This window comes from Tetrao urogallus (assembly GCF_951394365.1).
Source record: "Tetrao urogallus genome assembly, chromosome: 15".
Classification (NCBI taxonomy): domain Eukaryota; kingdom Metazoa; phylum Chordata; class Aves; order Galliformes; family Phasianidae; genus Tetrao; species Tetrao urogallus.
The window spans coordinates 10964080-10985608 of NC_136828.1; the positions used below are offsets into that span (position 1 = coordinate 10964080).

General features: G+C 44.1%; 1 protein-coding gene across 2 annotated transcripts; it reads right to left on the reverse strand.

Annotated features, from left to right (window-relative positions):
* Positions 1-593: 593 nt before the first annotated feature.
* On the reverse strand, positions 594-20951 carry WIPI2 (WD repeat domain, phosphoinositide interacting 2; the record flags this gene model as incomplete). 2 transcript variants are annotated; one of them, XM_079543062.1, is made up of 12 exons in its annotated part: positions 594-706; positions 1556-1653; positions 2477-2584; positions 3503-3667; positions 4409-4516; positions 5448-5518; positions 6301-6393; positions 6813-6910; positions 7371-7467; positions 8691-8860; positions 13197-13279; positions 20878-20951. In XM_079543062.1, 12 exons carry the CDS (start codon positions 20949-20951, stop codon positions 594-596), a joined length of 1278 nt encoding a protein of 425 aa, XP_079399188.1. The 2 variants fall into 2 exon arrangements, with proteins under 2 accessions (XP_079399188.1, XP_079399187.1); XM_079543061.1 differs by having other exon boundaries at positions 1523-1653.
* Positions 20952-21529: the final 578 nt, after the last annotated feature.

Genomic DNA, 21529 nt, shown 5'->3' on the forward strand with positions numbered 1-21529 from the left:
AAAGGGGAGGGAGAACCCAAAAAAACAAAAAAACAAAAAAAAAACCAAAAAACAAAAAAACCAGGCCATTGCATTTGAAAGATTGCATGTCAGTCACTAGGTATGCCTGCAAGCCCATGCACAGGAAACCATTTGGACCTTTGTCAGTGCAGAACTAGTCTCAGCTTCCAAAACCACTTCTCTGCTCCTTCCTCATATAAGCTAAGTATTATATACATATATAAAAAAAATACAAACTCGAGTTTGTTATAAAGTGGCTTCTCTCTCTCTCCCCTCCTATGCTTGCTTGGCACATGAACGCATGCAAAGCTAGTAGGCCCCGAGGGCTGCACAAACAGCAGGTTTTGGCAATGAAAAAAAACAACAAAAAACACAGCTAAAATAGATAAGCAAGATTAAAAGCCACTGAATTGAAAACCATATATTTTTTTCCAATGGTATAGAATTAGAACTACAGCTACGACTTAAAACTGTAAGAGTCTGTCATCCTCTCTCCCAGCTCATGTCAAAGTTCATAGCAGCATAACACGAGATTCCTCAAGAAACATCAAGCCAGTGTTCTCTGCTTCAGGAGTGAGTTCACAGGTCAAAGTTCAGTCTGTCCGGAGGATCATGGGGGGATGCTCACTGTCTTCATCCAATCTGAGTGAGTTGGTTTCGTCTTCCAGGCAAGCTCCACCCACAGCTCCCAGGTCATCCGGATAAGCTGCAAAGAAAGGGAGCAGGAGTTTGATGATCAGCAGCACAAACCAAGGCTTGGATCCAACAAAGCAGCCATTCCAGCTGAAGTACCAGACGTTATTTGCAACAGTTTCACTGCCACCCTATGTTTGCCTTCATTATGACCACGTTTCTCCAAGCCAAGAGCAGTTTGTGATTACTCTGCATGCGTGCAACGCATATTGTTGCTTCGGGGCAGTTATGTTTTTGTACTCTCTACCCATCCATTACAGCTGCAACTGCAGAATTGATGCTGTATGTGCAGACTGCTTCCTCCACAGCTGAAACATTAGCCCAAGTGCTATACAAAGATGCTAAGAGCCATATACACAAGCTCTACTCACTTGGGAACTCCAGCACAAACTAAATTCTCATCCTCTCAACAGAGCAGCAAAATCAGGCTAAAAGGTCACAATTGCCATAAGGAACTACAGGAACACAACACCACAGACAAAAAAAAAAAAAAAAGTGCTACAAATTCAGACGCTTTGCTGGAGGTCTGGGTTCAGAACTCCTTCATAAAATAATTACAGCACCTCAAGAACCATTTGGCAAGTACTGCAGCTATTACTGAAGTAACTGAACACAGTTCAAGACAACGCTGTGCCCACAAAGCAGCACAGACGAGTGGTTCACCTGCAGAAAGCTGCGTACATGGGAGCGCTCTCCTACCACTCACCAGGGCCTCACATCACTCTCACAGCTATGAAAAGCTCAGCGCTGAAGCAGACGAGCTCACGCAGCCACCTGGAAGGCAGCAACATGCAGAGGCGCTCTGCCCCGTTCCCAGCCTTTTCCTTACCATGCCTTGTGGGTGAGGAAGGCACGTATGTACCTTTAGTCCCAGCAGCGCTGTACGGCTGCGCCACCAGCGGCCGGTCGTGGGATGCAGACTCCAGGATCTCGTTGGCCGGCTCCATGCTGCCATCGAGCCTGCCGAGAAGTGTTAGATGGAGAGGTGAGCTGCCTGGATGTAACACGGCCTTAGCTGACAGCTACACAAGAACATCTCATTAGATGTGCGAGAATACAACAGGATGAGGGTGGTCTCTTCAGGGAAGGCAGTCATCGCTTCCAATTCCATGTGCTTCTGTCATCGTGCAGGGGATATGTAACATCACACCAGGGTTTGATGGTATGATCGATCATGTAAGTAAAGCAATTGTATTACCCTATCTGTTCCCTTCAACTCTTAGAAAAAATAACAAGGCCCTGTCATATCTCCTTAAGTATTCTACAGTACTGCTACAAAACATTATTTGGCTGCTCTACATGCAAGGAATCTTAATAAGGGCACCGAGAGAGAGAGAATACAGATACAATTTCATAGGCCAGATTTCCCCCCATGAAGTTAGAGTAACACTTTCTCGTTCCTCTAACTGCTTGATTTATTGATGAAGGGAACGGTGTCAGATGCTTCAGGTTCTTGTCAAAGTAACTGAACTCAAACTGCAGAGAAAGGGGAAATGGGATCACACAGCTTACAGCAATTGGTTCTTCACTGCAGTTGGGCAGCGTTAAGTTTCTGCTGGTAAAGCAGTGCTCAGTGTAGATGGCACAAGGAAGGGCGGCACAAGGGGATTCTGTAGTTACACATTCATGTCAGAGGTCTGATAAAAAGCCAGTGTAAAGAAACGAGCTGTTCTAAGTCAGACCTCTGCAGCATGGAACTAAGATTAAGAACAAACTGAATTTTGTGAAGCCATAAAAGAAATGAAAAAATAAAAGCAACAGACCTCAACTAAGGCGAACTTACTTGTGCTGCTTCATTAGTGTGCACTCTCCTCCTTCCTGGGGGTCTAGGTTGTACATGTAGAGATACCCATCAGCAGCTCCCACCAATAAACGAGGGATCTTCTGAATTCTAGGAACGGTCAGAGGAAAGTAATGAGAGCTTAAGTGTCATATCAGCACCCTCTCCCCTTCTCCTGTGATTTCAAGCTGTTATTTTCCACACTTGCTTCTCACAGATAGGCAATACTGCTACCAGCTGCACAGACAGAACACCTAGGAAGCAGCTACATGCAAAAATAAGGTGTAACTACAATGGGGCTGATAGGATGCCCTGGGAATCAAGCAGTTCACCCAGGAAAGCAAACTGAGAAGTTACCATCCTGATATCAGCTTCGCACAACAGGTTACAGTATTTGTCTCTGGAGAAGTATTTCCTTTCTTCAGAAATGTTACAAAGCTTAATTACTGCTTAAAGGGTGCTTTGAGATCAGAGGAGAGAGACGCAGACATGAAGCAAATGAAGCACACAAACTCCAGAACCTCCATAAAATACATTTACTACTGCTCAGCTCATTGCTTTGGTAGATGTGCCAAACGGGTCCTGCCTTTGGAGAGGACAAAGAAGGTTATACTGAGTTCTCAAAATTAACTCCAATGAATGCTATGCAGTTTTAGAGACAAGAACAACACGGATTTGCTTTCAAGGACTTCTTTAACCGCTAGTCCAAATTGCTTTACTTTGCAGCAAAGTAAATGCCTTAAGCCCACAGATCTGTTCTCAACAGACTTCTCTGCAAATCAGAAGACATCTTCAAACAACTCCTCAATAGTCAACTGCTTATCCAAACACCGTGCTTTCTGTCTCTCACAGGACCATGAGCTCCAACACAGCTCTTAAGCCAGAAGAGGCTCTGCAAGCATGACAGCAACCCGTTCCTCTGAGTGCTATCCACTCAGCTGGAGAAAGTAACCCTCCAGTGCCTGCTTTGCTGTAGCTCTATGTGGCAACCCAGCGGGTGGTGAATGCAAGTACCATGGCTTTACTCACGTGGCAAGTGCACAGATATTTTTGTGCCCACAGAACGGCAGGCGGACCGTAGCAAAGGCTCTGCCCTGGTTGAACATCTCTGTTACTTGAGAGGGCAGATAGCTTGTTGAGGCCATCAGTACTTTTCCAAAGTAACCTGTCCAGGTTGTAGGCTCTTCCTGAGGTCTACAGTTCGGAAGAAACAAGAGAGATGTGTCGAACTTCGACCTCAAAATGGAGAAAGAGGTGGGTCAACACTGCAAAACCTCTTTTCATTTTGAAAGAGATTAAACAGTTACTTGTTTGTCTTCAGGGATTACTGACAGCCCTGAGATCTCAATGCACTCAATTTACACTGCAGGGCACAGTATGTCCTATAATACCCTCGGCCTGTTGCTAAAGCATGTCCTATTGTAAATGGATACTTCTGTTTATACAGCTGCGTTTCGTAACGGTTATTATACAAAAATAAGACCTACTGTAAAGAGCTGCACTTCCAGATATTATTCACCTGTTTAATCAATAACCAAACCACCGTCTCCAACAAAAGTTATAAATAAGACTGTCTTCTCAAACTGTAAATAGAAACATTTTACAGCACGGTGCTTTTTAGAATCATGAAGGCAGCTGGAAGGTTCTGCTGAGACAGATCTTCCATAATGGATGTCAGAGGTGAAAAAAATATAAATAAAAACAAATTGCCCTCACATTCCTCTGCCAAGGATGCCCAATTCCTCTTTGGCAGCAATACTTATCCTATTAATTACAAGAACAATAGGTAGATGAGGAACAGCTGCTGATTCATGACTGATTTGTCGTGTCCTTTATTTTAAAGCGCTCAAATGAAGTCTGCTCACTCTTTGAAGAGCTCACCCTATTTTTTTTTTTCCATTTCCTTGAAAAGCCCAAGGCACCTCTGAGACTTACTTTTCTTTCACAGTCTCAAGTTTGAAGATATGCACTGTCTCTGTGTTGCTGGATGCAGACAGAAACATGCCATCCATGCTGAAAGCCAACGAGCAGATGCTCACACACCTAGTGGGAAGGCACAGAGAGGAAAGAAACAACAAAGCGTTATTTTTGACCTTCTAATGCAAAAGCATCTGGTATTAGAAAAAGCCAGGGTTAAGTGACTTGTGGGAACTGACTTAAATGGGGATATTTCTTCTTCTTGGTAGGTAGGCAGAAGTCTTCCCAGACAGTCACCACTAAGAAACTCCAGAGCACTCACATGAGATGTGCTGGGATAGCGGGAAGGAACTGTGGCTGCACAGTAAAATCACAAGCTCCTTTTCTTCTGTCAGAGATTACAGGTGAGCTGCAGTTTACCCAAAGTGACTGGCTTGAACAGATTTCTCAGTCAATGCTGCTTTGTAAATAATAAGAAAAAACCCATTTCCACAGTAAAGCGTTCTGAATCTCCCAATATCTTAAAGCTGTTCAAGAGCAAGAGCCCCCTTAACAACACTTTAATTGTCAGTTAACTCTGACAAATACCAGATATGGGGGGCCCAACCAGGAACAATCTGAACTCAGCCTTACCTCTACATGAAGTAGAGTACAGCTAGAGTTACCACCACCACAAACTGCAGAACAATGTCAAAATGACTTTCAATGGCTACGGTACAAGCAGGGTTTAAAAGATGGAGAAAATTAGATGTATTGCTTCCATTTGCCTTAAAAATATAATATATCTTACAAGACTTGATCCACTTTAAACAAGTTTCCTTGCCAGTGAATTTTTAAAATGCGAGAGGAAGTAAAATCCTGACAGGATTGATTTGTAGAATAGTCAAGTCTTAAGAAGAGAAGTTGGAAGACATTCAAACTGAAAATGTGGTAAGCATACAGGCAGGGTTGGAGGAATACAACAGGCAATAATTAAGGAAGCTAGCTCAACCACAGAGCACACTGGAGATCTATTGTAAGGAATGAGCTTCAGATAACCAGCGTGGATCAGCTTTACCTCTTCACTCCCCTCCGGAATTCAAACAGTTTCTGTCCCTCTGGAATGGAAAACACTCTTATCACTGTCCCCTGCAAAGGAAAAAAAAGTCATCTTCCATTATCATTTCAAGTTCTCCCACTGTACATTAGCACTAGTGAGCAGAGTACAACAAACCATTTTGCTGTTAACTTAGCACTTAGCACAGCTGATGCACACCACATACTAGCATGAAATATTTATAGTGCTTGTTTGTAAGACGTGTTTGAAGAATGGGGAAACAACAAGGTGGGAGCTACTCATGTAGAGTACAAGCTGTGCATCAAGAACAGCTCCTCTCATTACATTTGATCATGAAAACAACCATGCTTGTTATCTGTAAGCACACTCATCTGGATGCCTTTTTGCCTTTATCTGGTGCAATCACGCTACACCTTTATATTCTAAGCTTATTAGCCAGACAGCAAAGGCTTCATGCTTTTGGATTTCTACAGTTCAGACCATTTGTCATCATGTGCCAAAGCCAGGCAAGACAACTCTCTGACTTAAACTGTGTGGCTTTCATTAGAAAGATAGCATCAAAGCAATACCATCTGATTTCTAGTAAGTACCTGCACTGACAGCAGCAACACTGAGAGGACTGCCCTGATTACAGCCCGATTACAACATACTTATTCAAATAACCTTATTATCCAACACTTTGCAGCTTGGAAGTTTAGTCAAATATAATTAACAGTTCTTAACTTAAGTCTTGTTACAACTCCAGGCCTTCTTTTTTGGCACTTGTGGGCACAACTGCGCACGCTTAAAAACAAAATTTGTTTCAGACCACTTCAGTTTATCACTGCAGGCAGATCAATAAAAGACACCTTACCTTCTCTGATGCAGTGGCAAGTTTCGAACCGCTCGCATCAAAAGCCAAAGCAGCCAAGGGACTGTCATGAGCTGGGATCATATTAGCAGCTCTCTGCAGGAGTGAATCAATAAAACAGAACCTTAGTACAGCACACCACACGTTCACAGCTTAAATCTGTGTGTGCAAGAGCACTCAATGTAAATATGAGCCTTATTTATGGACAACAATTTCAGTAACTGCTATGTGAAAGTACACAAACCACTGAAGCACACGCACAGACAGTACAAGCACAAGAAAGCTACTTAAAGACAACTCTACTAGAAGCAACTGCACTTCTACTCCATCTATCTGCCAGCTCTATTTGATGGCCTTACTTCTCTTTGTTAACATTATATAATACCTAAGTATAAAGGATACTGCAATTTTTTGTGGTTGGACCTGAATGTCTAGTAATTCTTCTTTGAGCACTTCGAGTCATTTCCAAGAACTGCATCTTTAGGAAGGAAAACAGTCTTCACAAAGACCCTTACCAGATTGATGGTGTCAAAGACCTGTACTTCTCCAATAGTTGCACTCCCTGGATAGGCCAGATAGCAGTTGTCATTGTTTATTGACAAAGCACACAACCCTAGAATGTATTCAGAAGTAAAAACAACAACATAAGAAAAAAAAATAATGAAAACAACAAAGCACAGTCAGAAAGAAGCAAATTCTAAATCTTAAAAGGTGAAGCTTTCTGACCTACGTTCAAACCTCGCAAACATCAACTCAATCATTCTCACAAGGTATCAACAGACACAGAACAGGGATAAGAAATCTCAAGAGCCAATCTGCAAGGACACTTGTTAACACAGCTACTAATAAGGTTTAGAGCAAAGTAAAAATACTGTCAGACTGACACTAACTGACCAAGTAGAAGAAATCCCTCAAGCATTAGCTTGACATAGCTTTTATTTGTGCCAAGTGCCGGAGAGATCCAGCTTGTAAGCACCTCTATTGCTTCCTTCTGACCTAACATTCCAGCACATCTGCACGAGCAGACCAGAACACGGAGGAAGCAGCTTAAGGCAGTTTAACAGCACACTCACCTGCTGGATTGGGTGGCGTCTCCCTGATTGTATGCAATACCTTCATGTCTCGTATATTGTGTATGTAAAGAGACTCTTCCAGACATACTATCAGCCTCTAGACATGGGACAGATTAAATGGTGATATGAAAAGAGAATTTGTATGAAGTTATCGATTCTAAAAAAATAGCATCCGAGCACAGCTGGTGCTTTCCAATTCAGGAAGCTTGTACCAACCTGATGGGAAGATGAGTCTGACATGAGACGCATGAGAGACCTCTTGACGAGGCTTCAATACTGCAGTAGTGCTCTCAGGCACTTGAACTGCCCAGCATACCTGACTTCTCTCAACCACACCATTGTAAATTGATTTAAATGAAAACAATTGACTCTACTAGATTGAGTAAGCAAGCCAGAATCTTCCTCTGTACCTATTTCACCCTTACTCTGCCTGCCCATGTGTATTTCTCTCCCTCTAGAGGCCAATTCACATGTGGGCCCCACTTCCTGCTTTGGCTAGAAAGAAAAATATACAAGACTTTTAAAAACTGTTTATAGAGCCTATTACTTATTCATACTCATTTGTGAGGTACTTCAAAAACAAACAAACAATTAAAGTTCTTCAATGCCTCATCTGCCCTTTGGTGACTGCATCTGGACAGCTGTTTAACGAGACCTGACCCACTTACTGCTACCTCATGGTGTCAGAAACAACAGCAGTCACTGCCTCCTTACAATTTTAAACAGGAATCCCATTACCTCACACCTGATTCTGAGGGCAGAGACGGGCACTAAGAAGAGTTCATCATTCAGATGCTATTTTCTCCACTTCAAATGAACTGGTTGAAGACAAAACCGTATGTGCAGAAGAACCTGCCAATGCCTCAGTACTACAAACACCCAACTTAAAAACTACACCAGATCAGTGACTGCATCTCAAGGATTCAAACTGTTTTTAAAAATGATAAAAACAATTTGAGGTTTAAGTTTTGGCCCATTAGAAATTGTTGCCCCCATGTATTTTCAGTTGGAATCGTCCTGTGATCCTAAACATGCAAGGGGCCATGGCAGGCCTCCAGTGCCACCACCCCCTCAAAGCAGGGTCAGCAACGTGGTCAGACCAGCCTGCTGAAGGCGTTCTGGCAAAACATGTAAACACAGAACCAGAAATTCTTCACCAAACGGGGTTACTCAGATGCCATAAAACATTCCAGCTACAGCTGGAAACATAGAAATTAATTTCAAATAGCAGTTCTGTCACCAAAGGAAAAGCCACCCACCAGAGAAACTGTCGGAATAAGCCCTACAAGCCCTCTTGCTTTCACTACAATTATTACTCACCTGCCTATTGAGTTTGACAGCCAGGATGGTGTTGGAGTAACTGTAGTTGCAAATCTCTGTCCCCTTCTTAAAGTGACAAACCTTCAGCTTGCGTGGAGCTTTAAGGCTGACGATGGCCACCAGACTGCTGGAGAACAGCCTCTCCACAATGCACACATCTTCAGTGTCAGCTGAGGAACCACAGCAAGGGAGGGGAAACAAAACACAGAGGGAGATTTCAGGGAAAGAGAACCATGTGTATTAACAGGGAATGCAGTGCAAGGCAATACAATCTAAGAACACAGACATTCTGGCACAATGGCCGAGTTAAGGCAGGATGGATAGTGAAGATCCAGAAACTTAGCATTTTGTTTTCTTTCCTCTAAAGCAATGCCATGAGCCTGCACCCCGTATTTTCCCATAAAGGAAAAGAAGAAGATTATGTAAAGAAGCTGCTAAACTCACTTGTCTTAAAACTGTTTCAGCCCCTGACATTATTCATGTATTTTTAAATACACAACGGATCACACTGATAACACCTAAAACCAATTTAAACAGCAATCCCTGAATCACAGTCTGCATGCATAACCATGAAACAGCTTTAATTTTATGTTCTGCTACAAGAGCACTGGGATACAGAGGAGGAGCCCAAGCCATCATTCAAAACCTGGGGACGACAGTGGGAGCAGAGCCTGGGATCTCCAGCAGAGAAGTTCTTCCAGAGCATCTGCTCTACTGGACCAAACTGGTAGGAGCCCAAACCCCACCAGTGGCACCCTGGCACTTTTGTCTCTCCTTCTCATGAGGTTTTGACTCACCCTCCAGGCACTGCCTTCATAGCAGCTTTTAAGCAACCCACAGAAACACACTTCAAAACAATATGGGGGCACTTAACACTCTCAGCAGACAGCCTACTCCCTTGCTGGATGAACTGCACTCAGAAACAAAGCCAGCTGCACACATGCTTCTGACACTAGAGCAGAATGAATGAAAAGCTATTCCACATCAAGAAAAAGCAGGAGTTCCCCCATCCTGCAGCTCTCCCACGGCTGCTGGCTACATCTGCCATTCCCTTAGAGGAAGGAATCAAGACAAGACGTGAGCCTGTGGCACTGATCTGTGGAAACGACCACACTCCTCAGAAATGGGAATCTGGATCGGGTCAGTGCTTAACGTGTCTGAAACCACAGAACCGCCAGAAGACAAAAGAAAGCAGCCAGCTTATTTCTGCAGGTTTCTGTTTTGACCCAGAGGCTTACCAAACAGTCGGCACCAAACAATTGGCACTGTTCTCATCACCGATGACAGGAATTCCATGAGAAAAAAAACAGAACCTCCTAACATTCTCAGTGCATTACAATGCCATCGCTGTGTAACACACCAGCTTTGAAAGTGCTTTCTTTGGGCAGTTATTTCAAGAAAACGAACAGAAAATATTTAATTCTGTACACAAGAGCAAGAAAGCAAAAGCCTCCCTGCAGAAAAGAAGGGGGGGTTTATAATGAGCATTTTCAGTCTTCATGCAACATAATTGACTTTTATCCAAATCTAATAAGCAAGATTGTATCTTTCCAGAGAAGACAAAACTGCTCACAGAGGCTTTGAAAATTCAATTTCCTCACTTTTGCAAAAGGGATAATGTGTTTTAGAAACGAGTTTGTTTTCAAGGAATTTCTCTCCATTTTCCAGATGCCACACACAGCACAGAGCTTGAAGAAGATGAACACAAAAATCTGTTTCAATAACCTCATGCATAGACTTCTAGATGCAGAAAAGTAACATAAAAGATTCCCAATCTTTAGACAGTACAGGTTATCAGCCTTCCAGCCCAGAGCCCTCCACAATAACAGCATCCTTTCAGAAGAGCCAGAGAGGAGTGGTGCACGGAGACCCCAGACCACAGCCTGATTGCCCCCTGATCCTTGAGGCTGGGGAGGGAATACTCAGCTTCTTTCCCCATCCAGGGGCAGCTGCTGGGACTTGTTTTGCTCCCAAGAAGGCAGGAGAACTGGTATTTCAGAGCTGGAACAGCAGCAGAGAACCAATGAAGAAGTGCTGTCCTATCCTGTGTTGATGCAGATTAGCCAGCAGGGAAGGACACCATCAGGAACCCAGCTGCTATGGGCATGGGGAAGTAGTAAAACAACAAACCTCCAAAACTGAAAGCACCTAAGAGGTATAAACATTCTCAGATTGTTACCACGAGGAGAATTCCTATACTACGACACAGCGACCTTCCAGAGAAAAGCTCTGTGCCTGTCCTGTAATTCAATTCACTTTAAAAATACAGGATGCACCTCTGTTCCTTTGTCTTCTCCTAACAGGAAGAAATGATAAAAGTCCCTTCACAGCTGCCAAGCCTTTTATGCTTCCTAATGAGCAACCATTCAGAAGCACCAGGATAGACTGCACATCCTACAGCCAGCTGACCCGAATTAATCATATCTTTAATGGAACCTGTTAAGTCCTATAGCAATGCTGTTAACCAGTTTGGCTTCTTTTCCTATTTGTATTTGTTTTACAAACTATATCTATATGCATGTATTTGTATTTTCTATCCACTGTGAGCACCACCAGCAAGTCAGACTGAAAATACAGTAAAAACAAAGAGCTGCAAAACGGTGCAAGCATCAACAGGGAGAGAAGAACAATCAGATGTGCTTCTATTCCATTTTTAATCCAGGTGCATGAAGAAGTTCTAAATATTCATTAGGCCTCCAAGAACTCTCCAATCCAAAACTCATTTTTATCAACTGAGCAGGGAGTCGGGTGATCTGCATCACGGTGATGTCTGTAACAGGGACAAAGAAACCTCCCATTCTTCTTAGTTGTTCTGTCAAATAAGTGACAGCCAGAGCATATGTTGTAATTTACCTCGGGCATCCACATTAAGAACTTGCAGATCACCCAAAGAACAAGGTCCTGACCAGTGCTCACCCAAAGCACAGTCTTCAGAACCACGCAGCCCTGGGGTTCTATGATTCTATGTACAAACTGAACTGGAGGCAGGGGCCTCAAAATACTTTTCCTTCCTAGGAGGTACCAGAAAAGCCCACCACCCCCATGCTGAGGTTACAGTTTTAAACATGCATTGGTGGCAAGCCCAAGACTAGAAACTATTTAACTATATATACAAAAAACTCAAGCATTTAGATGAGCAGAGGCCAAGTCAGACGGCTCACACAGGTCAAACCACCAGGTTTTCTATTAAAAGTCATCTTGCATTCCGTGCTCCATGTCTACAGGCTTAAGGGTCACAGAGGAAAATTTCTAATATGAAAGGTTAAGCTAATGCAGGCAGCCCAGAATAGACAGGACCTGAATCAGCAGCTCTCACTTCCAATCCCAGCTGCTCCACTGCAATATTCTGAATGAATTACTTTATCCTACCTATACTTTGTGTTTCAAGGACTACCTTGAAAGTTCAGCTCAACCTCTCCCAGTACGTTTCTTCAGTGTCTCATGTAACAGGAGTCCTCTTCACTGGGTCTCTTCGGGTCACATCAGGCCAGATACTGCAAGTGCCTAACATACTACAGAAGTCAGGTACCCGATTTCAACAGCATCAAATGGAATTCAAGTCACCCATTAACCAGTACAACCAGACCATGACTCAGAGGGGCAGATGGAGCTGCGACACAATTCACCCGACCACAAGGGCCTCATTTAAACGTCACAGTTACTCCTTTCCACTGACTGTACACCAGAGCAGGCTGTAACCACAGATAATAGCTGATCTGAATCACACACCACTTCCAAACTTCTGATGACACAAGGTCGGGTCACTTTGGCAATGGAGTCCAAAGACAATCCTGCTGTGATACACCAGGACTCCTGAGTGCAGGCTGACGTGGTGGCTACTGGCACTACTGCTTGCCTCTGCCTTACAACAAAGGGAGGGCTGCTTGCTCTCAGCTTTCACTGAACCATCCAACCATCTCAAAAAAGTGGAAGAAAGTTGGGAAAGCAGGGTTACTGCTTCTCCTCCAGGCGTACCTTCATTTTATCTCACATCCTGCTTAACTGTGACCCATACTTGAAAAGTTACCAGAATTTAGATTATCCAGCCTTTTGAATGGGTGAAGCTGCAGCTATTGTGTTTCACTGCAGAGATTAGGATTCAAAAATGATGACCAGGGCTTTGGATTTTTTGATAAGACTATAGGAGTGGTGACTTGCCCCAAAAAAGCCAGTACAGAGACCCCAAAAATACTCTCAAACAGTGTTGTTTTTTTGTTATACCCAGATGCTACATTACTTGGCTGCTGGACATAAAACTAGAAAAGCAAAGAGGTTCTCTTGGCTATTACCAAATTCCACAGCCTACCTTCCAAATTTAAATATGTAACACTGACACAGGCTTACCATGATAGCAATCAGTTGTTTTGTATTTGTGTGTTATTTCACCATACACTTGAGGTTCTGCTCACGTGACATTCAAACAACCAGTGAAAAAACAGAACAGTCTTATTCTTCCTGAATTCAACCAATGGAATAAAAAACATAAATAATAAAAAGGATACTCACTGCATTCATAGATCTGCTCTAATTTGTCCACAGAAGAAAGAGAGAAGAACTTGTAGCCTGATTTACTGCCAACTGCAAGGGATCTGAAAAAGAAACCAAGTCCATCAAGAACATAAACGACACCGGCTGCGAATCCCCCTTGGAGAGACTCCTACCCCATCTCACACCTCGGGTAACCCAGTAAGAAGAGAAAGTTTGACCAAGAAAAGCCATCACACACAGATAATTTCCTGAACTCTTTAAAGAGTTTGAGAATTACCCCAGCTGTGCAGTCCTGATCACATTTGATGAGATTACTGGTCCCAGCTTACAGCCCAATGGAGGCTGATCATTTCCCCAATTCCACAGAAACCAAAAGCTTCAGCGTGGAGGAAAGATGACTTGAATAATGCAACATAAACCACTGCCATCATTTCCTCATCCTGAGAGGTGACCTACAAGACCTTTTAAACTGAGGCTGTCCGGGGATTTTTTGCCTTTTATACTGTAACCTTTCCCAAGCACCCCAGGAGAGCTTTCATATATATATAAAAAAGGAATTAAATACTGCCAAATTTAATTTTCTCTGCTTTTACTTGATGACATTTCAGCATCTCCAAAGAACACCGTTAGGTCTCAGTAGTGCAAACACTCGTGCTGAATCTCTGATCAGAGGTGCTCCCAAAAATGCTCCTCACTGATGTTAAACAGATTTTAACAGCAGCAGAACATTAAAGATGAACGACCAGCCATTCTTTCCACCATTACTCCATTTTCACACTCTGCCCACAGCCCGATGCCTTTTCCAGTAAAAAAAGGTATTACATTCTGAGCTCGAAAAACCTTTAGGCTCAACTGGCAGCTCCTCACACACCAAAGCAGCTACAGAAAATTAACAGTAAACACAACAGTATGGAAGTGCACCACTGTACTTACAGCTCATATTTCTGTTGGGACACACGAAGCTGACAGATGAACACAGAGCACAGTGCATTTCAACGTGCCAAGCCGTGGAAGCCATTCAATAAGAGGCTCAGCCCCAATCCTGTCACCCCCCAAACTGCCCTCCTGAACCCCACAGGATGCCTCTCTTCCACTCACGCACTGACAATTAGTTCTGTGCTCAGGATACAACACACCCCTGGATTCCTTTTTCCTCTCCTGTATTCTCTCTCACGCTTCCAATGCCAATCCTTCTTAGACTTCAAGGCCCCCAGAAAATCAAAACCTGTTCCTAAAACTGCTCATCCTCCTGAATTAAGGTTCCAAGCAGCCAAAGCGACTTCTGCACGATGGCATGGCGTCCTCTGCTAGGAAAAAAGACACAGCTGGAACAGCCTGCTTAAGGAATTACATTTAAGAAGTCTGAAACGCTCAAATTAAAAGATTTGCCATCTAGGCAAGAGAAATAAACCTCTCCAGATGCAATAACCATGATATTAAAAAAGGAAAAAAGATATTAGGCTCGGAGACAGAGAAGCTATAAAACCAAATTTCGTTGCTGCTCTTCTAAGCCACTCTAGAAATACCAGGTTTAATTTCATTTCAGGAGGAGTTGCTATGTTCAGCAGACCGCCTTGGTTATTTGCTGGAGACTCTTCATTGTTTTTCCTGACTTTTGGACAACTCAATGAAAATCCCAATGTCACAGAAACGTGAAATTATTATTTGGTCTAAGAGAAGCTACACATCACTTTTTTCATTGTTTCCCTCAAAGGAAAGGGCAATGCAGAATGACATGGAAACCGTCTCATCACGAAGGCAGGCGAGCATTCAATTCAGCTGAAAATAAAGGAGTCACAAGATGCCTTGCAATATGAAAGAAATCCACCTAAGACATAGGAGGAGCACCTCAGTGAGAACTCCATTTTGCCAAAGAGCATGCTAATACTGCTGTGTCACTGACACCACAAAGCAAACCCATTTCCCTTGCCCTGCTGACCACCCATTCTTCATCGAAGTAAGCCCTAAGCAATGGCTGAAGAGAGCTGCATCCATGCCAAAAACCATTCGATCGAGTAGAAGCCAAAAGAAAGGCAGCATAGAAGAGATCTTTCCATCCATTGGCAACTGCTTTTTGTTACTTCTTCCTGGATCAAAGTCATGATGAACTCACAAAACATTTGCACACAAAAAGTTTCAGCTCACGTCAGCATAACTGAACTCATCACCATCATACCCACACAAGGGTAGCCAAGAAAATCAACCATTTTTCCTCTTGGTTTTTGAGGGTTTGTTTCTTTCTTCAAGTCACTCCTGAATGACTTGTTAAGAAACCACTGGAAAAAGGCTTTTTAAAATGTAACAAGAGAATCCAGGAGGCTAATTTGTATCAGTACCATCCTAACGACTTGAAATCCCATCTTCCATCACACCACCGTTACACTTAAGCCCTGCAGACACTCGATAGCTTCCTAAATGACCAAATCCCACAGAACAAGGCTCTTGGCAAAATTACCTCACCTCCTGAAAACGTGCTGCCAGATGGGAAGAAATGTGATCAATAAGCCATTCAACCAGTGCTCAGACGGGCAGTGGCCAACACGAAGACACTGCGATTCATCATCAGAAGCTCCTTTAACATCGTGGCTGTTAGGCTTTATTATCACCAATTTTCAAAAGCCAGTGAGAGGCTGGAATTGAAAAGAGATCAATATCCCCCAAACTGCCATTTTTTTCCTACCATCACACCACACAGGTGTTCTTTCAGCCCCCTGTGCAGCCCCTATCACAAGCCTTACACTGCACCCTTGGAGCTATTCCACCATCAAGGTTTCTCCCCAGTACAAAACTACCAACGCAGCTGTGATTTATGAAACTGCATTTAGCCACTTATTTTTTTTCCTCCCAAGATAATGCTGCAGTTTGATTCAAGACTACATAAATCTTGAAAGCATTTTCAAGAGCAGCTGTCATAAATAATTCAAATTAACCTCATCAAGCAACCGGTGCTTAGAAATATTTCACGTGCTCCCCTGGAGATGCTGACATTCCCTGTAAGGGCACCCACCTGCAGTGGGAAATCAGCTGGGTCCCTCTCTGGGTGCTTTAGCACAAGCCTTTTCAGATGGGTTAGGAACTGGTACAGGTTTTCTTTTGCTCCCTTAATACGAATTATTTTGCTCCCTTAATATGAATGTAGAAGAGAGCAAACCGGTTTCGCCGTTTTCATTATCATAGAGGACTTGCAGGACAAACACGACTCCAGAAGTCATTCCTATTTTAAATAACTGGTTAATTAAACCTCCTTTCATTACGATACAGTCTCATTATACTAATGCTCCAATTCATTTAAGATCCAATGTAAATTTCTAAGGAGAAAACATTTTGTGAACAAATGCTTATGATGAAGAGGGGAAAAATAATAAACAATGAAATGGAATACTGATAGAATTACTGGAAATGCTCACTTGGCTCTGTTTTCACCTCCCAGCTGTCTGCCAGAATCCAAGCTGTAACATCTTCTAGACAGGTCAGCAATGTTGGTATTTCAGTAAAAGACAATGCAGAGAACTCATACACAAAAGATTTATCAGCAGCACCAAGAACTAAAACAATTTTCACATTGCTCTTACATTAGGAAAGGAATTACTGCAAATTTAAACCTGCTACAGCAGAAGAAAACCTCCGTTGCCCATCACTTAGCATGCAGCAATAGCCCAGGACAACAGAAGGTTCAGAATCCAAGCACACATTGCTGCTCTCAGGCCAAACTCCTGTGCAAACTCACACACTGTGGAACAGCCTCTCTCATCCAGAATCATTAAGCAAGCCACCTCAGCTGCCACCTCCACTGCAGTGAGAGCAACAAGTGACTGCTTCTCTCAGCTCTCTCCTGAATGAGAGCTACCTGATCGCCTCCTCCTTCTTTCTTTTTCAATTCAGCTTTAAAGCCTTCTTAGCATAAAGATCTCTCCTGTCCTCAAGCACCATAAGTGACACCTGAACTTACGAGAACGAGGCAGAGAAGTGAATGCTCAGTGCCCAGCACTCCGTGCTCTTTGCACAAGCAGTTCAACAGCAGCATCAAGAGAAGACAGCTTTAATACAGAGATTCCAGCATCACCAGGTAATTATAACACAACTCCCCCAACAAGGAACATATTTTACAGCTTCAGAACTACGAACATTTACTCAGAACATAGAATCAGAATGGACTGACACCTGCCTCCTGCAGCTCCATACGTAACGAAGGCAGAGGCCTTGCAAACCAGGCTTCCTGATGTTTCCATTAGAAATCCAAATGCAAGGCTCTGTTTTATCCTCTCATTGGCACTGTATTCAAAACTACTGTGACTATTTGGTTTTCAAGTGTCATTACTTAATTACTTATTCTTAAAATGCAATTAAAGCTTTTCTGAAGTTTGCTGACTTCTGTTATTTCCTAAGTTACTGACATACAATTTGTAAATGGAACGCAAAGATCATTTAAGCGAAAAACTATGCTCTTTCAAAGGCATTTCTTTAGGAATATTTGTGTAACAATTCAGAGACCAAGAGCTTTACCTATTTTACAGGTGCATATAAACTTTGAGACCTTCAAGCCTTGCTTTACAAGCTACTCACCTTTACCAAGAGCGGGCACGGATGCTTCTACAAAATACTGAGCTCCTCTCACAAGCTTTAAACCTCAGGATGGAAACGTGCCATACAGCACCTCTCCCAGAGGGAACACAAGCAGTGCTCGAGAGCTCTTACGTGGTGCTCTTACTGAGCATCTGTCATTACAGATTTGCAGTGCTGAAACACACCTGGCACCACCATCACCGAGAGCCTCTGCGGCTCGGTTCTGACTTCTGCTCCGTCAGCTTGCTTATCTGTAAGCCGGAGCTTCTGCCAGGCCAAGTTGTGCAATGATTGATTTACAGGGGGAGAAGGGCCAGGGCCAAACAAGCGTGCCAACATCATCTGAAAGTGACCTCCTCTGTTCTTCCTTGATGAAAATATGTCGTATCAAAGAGAAGCCACAAACCACCTGCTTCTGTTGCTTCATAGGTGGAGCGTTCTCTGGCAGTTCCACTCCCTGCCAATACCTCCAAACCCCGATGTAAACAAAGCTTAGGGAAATAAGGAATAAATAAGCAAGACAGCCTATGTAATAATGCAGATGCAATTTCAACAGACAAGAGAGCATCACTGCGCATAGCATCTACAAATGAACATCAAAAAAAGTTAAAAACTGAAGGAAAAAAGCTAGAATCAAGTTAGAGAAAACATCTCAGTCGTCAGGAATTGGGACAACTGGAAAAAGCTGTAGCAACATTTATACTGACAACGTTCCTTTAAGCACCAGCAGTCCAAACTCCCAAGGATAAAAACCATCACTAAGCACATCCCTTTTCCTACAGGAGGCAGTCATTAATCACCAAACCTTCCACAAAGACTACAAAAACACCTGTTCTTACCACCTCCTCCTAAGTGTCCTTTTCTGATGCGCAGCAATTGGCTTTGCTATTCAGGTGAGCCAGAGAAATTAGAGCACGCACGGAACTGGCACTCTTCTGAAGCTTTAACACACAGACAATGCACTCACATAATTTATTTCCCAGTTTTGTCTGCTGGCAGTTTTTCTAATTATAAAGCACACCTTAAAATACGATGTGAGCTTTGCTGACTGGAAGGATATAAACAAAGCTTGTCTTTCACATGCTGGCTGAAAGAACTGCATTTGCTCACTCTGCCTGTCTCAAAAAGGACTTACTACTTAGAATGCAAGTTTTAAACAAGCAAGCTTTTGAAGGCCCAGCATGGGAAAGTGTAATTCATCCCTAATAAGAGCTCTTCATCTCTCCTCACCTGGTAAATTGTAATCTTCTAGATGTCTAGAGGAGCATACCAATAAACCCAGACAGCTGACCTCTTGTTTCTCTATTCAAACAAGAAATTAACACATATCATAAGCAGAAAAAAATATGGAGAAAAAAAAAAAAAACCAATAAAAACATCTTAAGTTTTTAAGTTAAGGCACTCACAATCACTAAGTCATACTCAGTTTAAGAACTAGAATGCAAGTTGGTTATCTGTGTCATACAGTATGTCAAACAAGTGTTTTAGCTACAAACTGCTCCCAGAGGTGTTGCAGAGTTACTGTTTTATACTTTTTCTTAAATAGATTTCTTCACAGATACTAGCAGAATTTTTATTTTTTTGTTACAGCTCAGTGATCTGTAAATATATACAGCTAAAATGCAGTTACAAACTGGCAGCTCCTTTAAAGAAGGAGAAATAGTAAAGCTTTTATTTTAAAGCTCAGATCATCAACCTGGACAGCACAGCTTCACTTCAAGAACTTATATAAGGACCTTTATAAATTATAACAGAAACAGGTGACAGATCTCCCACTTACTACGACTTATCTGGTAATGAGTAAAAAATGGTACCTGAGCACAACACAGGCATGTTTTATATGCACAACGACAGAGCAAGCTCTGCATTGGACTCGATGAAAAACAGCTGCAGAAGTCTTCAGTGTGAATCAACACACTGAATGGATAACTATTTACTTGCAAACGCACTGGAGGCTCTCTCCCACCACTCAGTCATTTCTAAGTTCTCCTGCCTCAGGTCTCCACTTCTTCATCCCCACCCCAGAACCCCCAACATAACCTACAAAAGCAAACAGAGCATCTCCTTCACGGATGTGACCCTTCTCCTCAGTCCTGGCAGCTGTCATAAGCAATCTTCTTGCCTTCAAAATGCCCACATGCTACAATATATGAGGAAAAGTGTTAAAGTTGCTGTGAGAGAGCCAAGCAAGCTGTTTAGAAAAAAAGAAAACCAACAACAAAACATCACAACACACGGATTACACTCAGTGATGCCAACCTGAAGTCATTTCCTCTTACTCACTTCCTAAAATAAAACTCCTCCTTTCACATGCTCTTTCAGCTATTTCCCACTAGTTTCATTTCCTAAGTATTTCAAACAGGCAGATTCTTCCTCACTGCTACAACTATCAGCATTTCTTCAAATGAAAGACACTGCTCTTCAACACCCCATACAACATTAATGCCTCCTAGCCTAAGAATGCCTCAATTATCAATAATTATGGGACGTGCAGCACGAACTACCTGACCCTTTTCAGAATTTAAATCAACCACAGAAGACAAAGGGAAGTTCAAGGACCACGCAAGAAGCCTTTTTTCCAAACCCGAGGTAATCTGCTTCACAGAGCTGGATGGAAAGAGCCACAGTGAGCATCTGGGCTACAATCCCCTGGAAGACCTGGGTCTCTCCTAAAGATTTGGGTCTCCCTCGACGATCTGGGTGGCATTGAGGAGCACACAGCCCTCCCTCCCCACCCCACAGAAGCGAAGGCTGAGCTGCCCAGGTCAGTGTCCCAGAGATAGATGAGACAAGAGGACTGGATGGTCCCTATGAGATGCCCTGCAGCCCAGGGCACGGATATACGACCCTTCCCACGCCTCCTCTGAAACAACGAGGGGAAGCCAAGCCCCACACGGCGGTGAGGAGGAGAGAAGTTGCAATGGAAGCATTTATAGGAGCAGGGGCGGAAGGAGGAATGGGGGAAGGGGAGCCCCTAAAACAGCAGGGATGAAGGTCCCACTTCAGGGCTCCCCTTCACCTCAGAGTCCCCCCCCGCCCCCAGAGCCCAACCCCCCCAAATCCCCTCAGACCCCTTCAGATCCCCTCAGACCCCCCCACACCTCCCAGCCCTCCCATACCGGCGCCACCCCCTTACGTGTTGTCCTGGTTGAAGTTAGCGAAGAGCAGATGGCCGCTGCCGGCGTCACCGCTCTGCCCGGCCAAGTTCATGGCGGGACAACCCTCAACCTCCCCCGTCCGGCGGGGGGACGCCTCCAAAAGGCAGACGCAACTCAAGCCCGGCCGCCCCGGCCCGCTCCACACGCCCGCGGCCTCCTCATCGCCGCCAGCGCCTTGTTTACGCTGCGGGCGGCACAGAGGCCCCGCGCAGGCGCTGCCCCGCCCCCGCCCCGTAGTTGCGCATGCGCTCATCGGCGCCGCCCGCTCTCGCGGTCACCGTCCCGCCGCCGCGCATGCGCCGCCTCCCAGAGTGGGAGGAGCCGCGCATGCGCTATGGAGGTGGCGCCGAGCACGGTTGGGCGAAGGGCGGGGAGATGGGGGGTGTTGTAGCGTTGCAAAGCTTAGCGGGGAGCGAGAGGGCCGGCGAGCGGATGGGAGGCTGCCGGTTGGAGGTGGCGCTGTCCGCGCGGTCACGTGACTGTCACCGCGCCGCGGGGTGCGGGTGGCGCTGCCCGAGCTCTGCAGTTCCACTCCGTGCCGCGAGAGGTCCTCAGCGCTCAGCTGTGGGTCCGTGCGCTGAGCGGGGGGGGGGGGGGGGTGGCAGCGGATCGGGGTTACACGGGGATCCC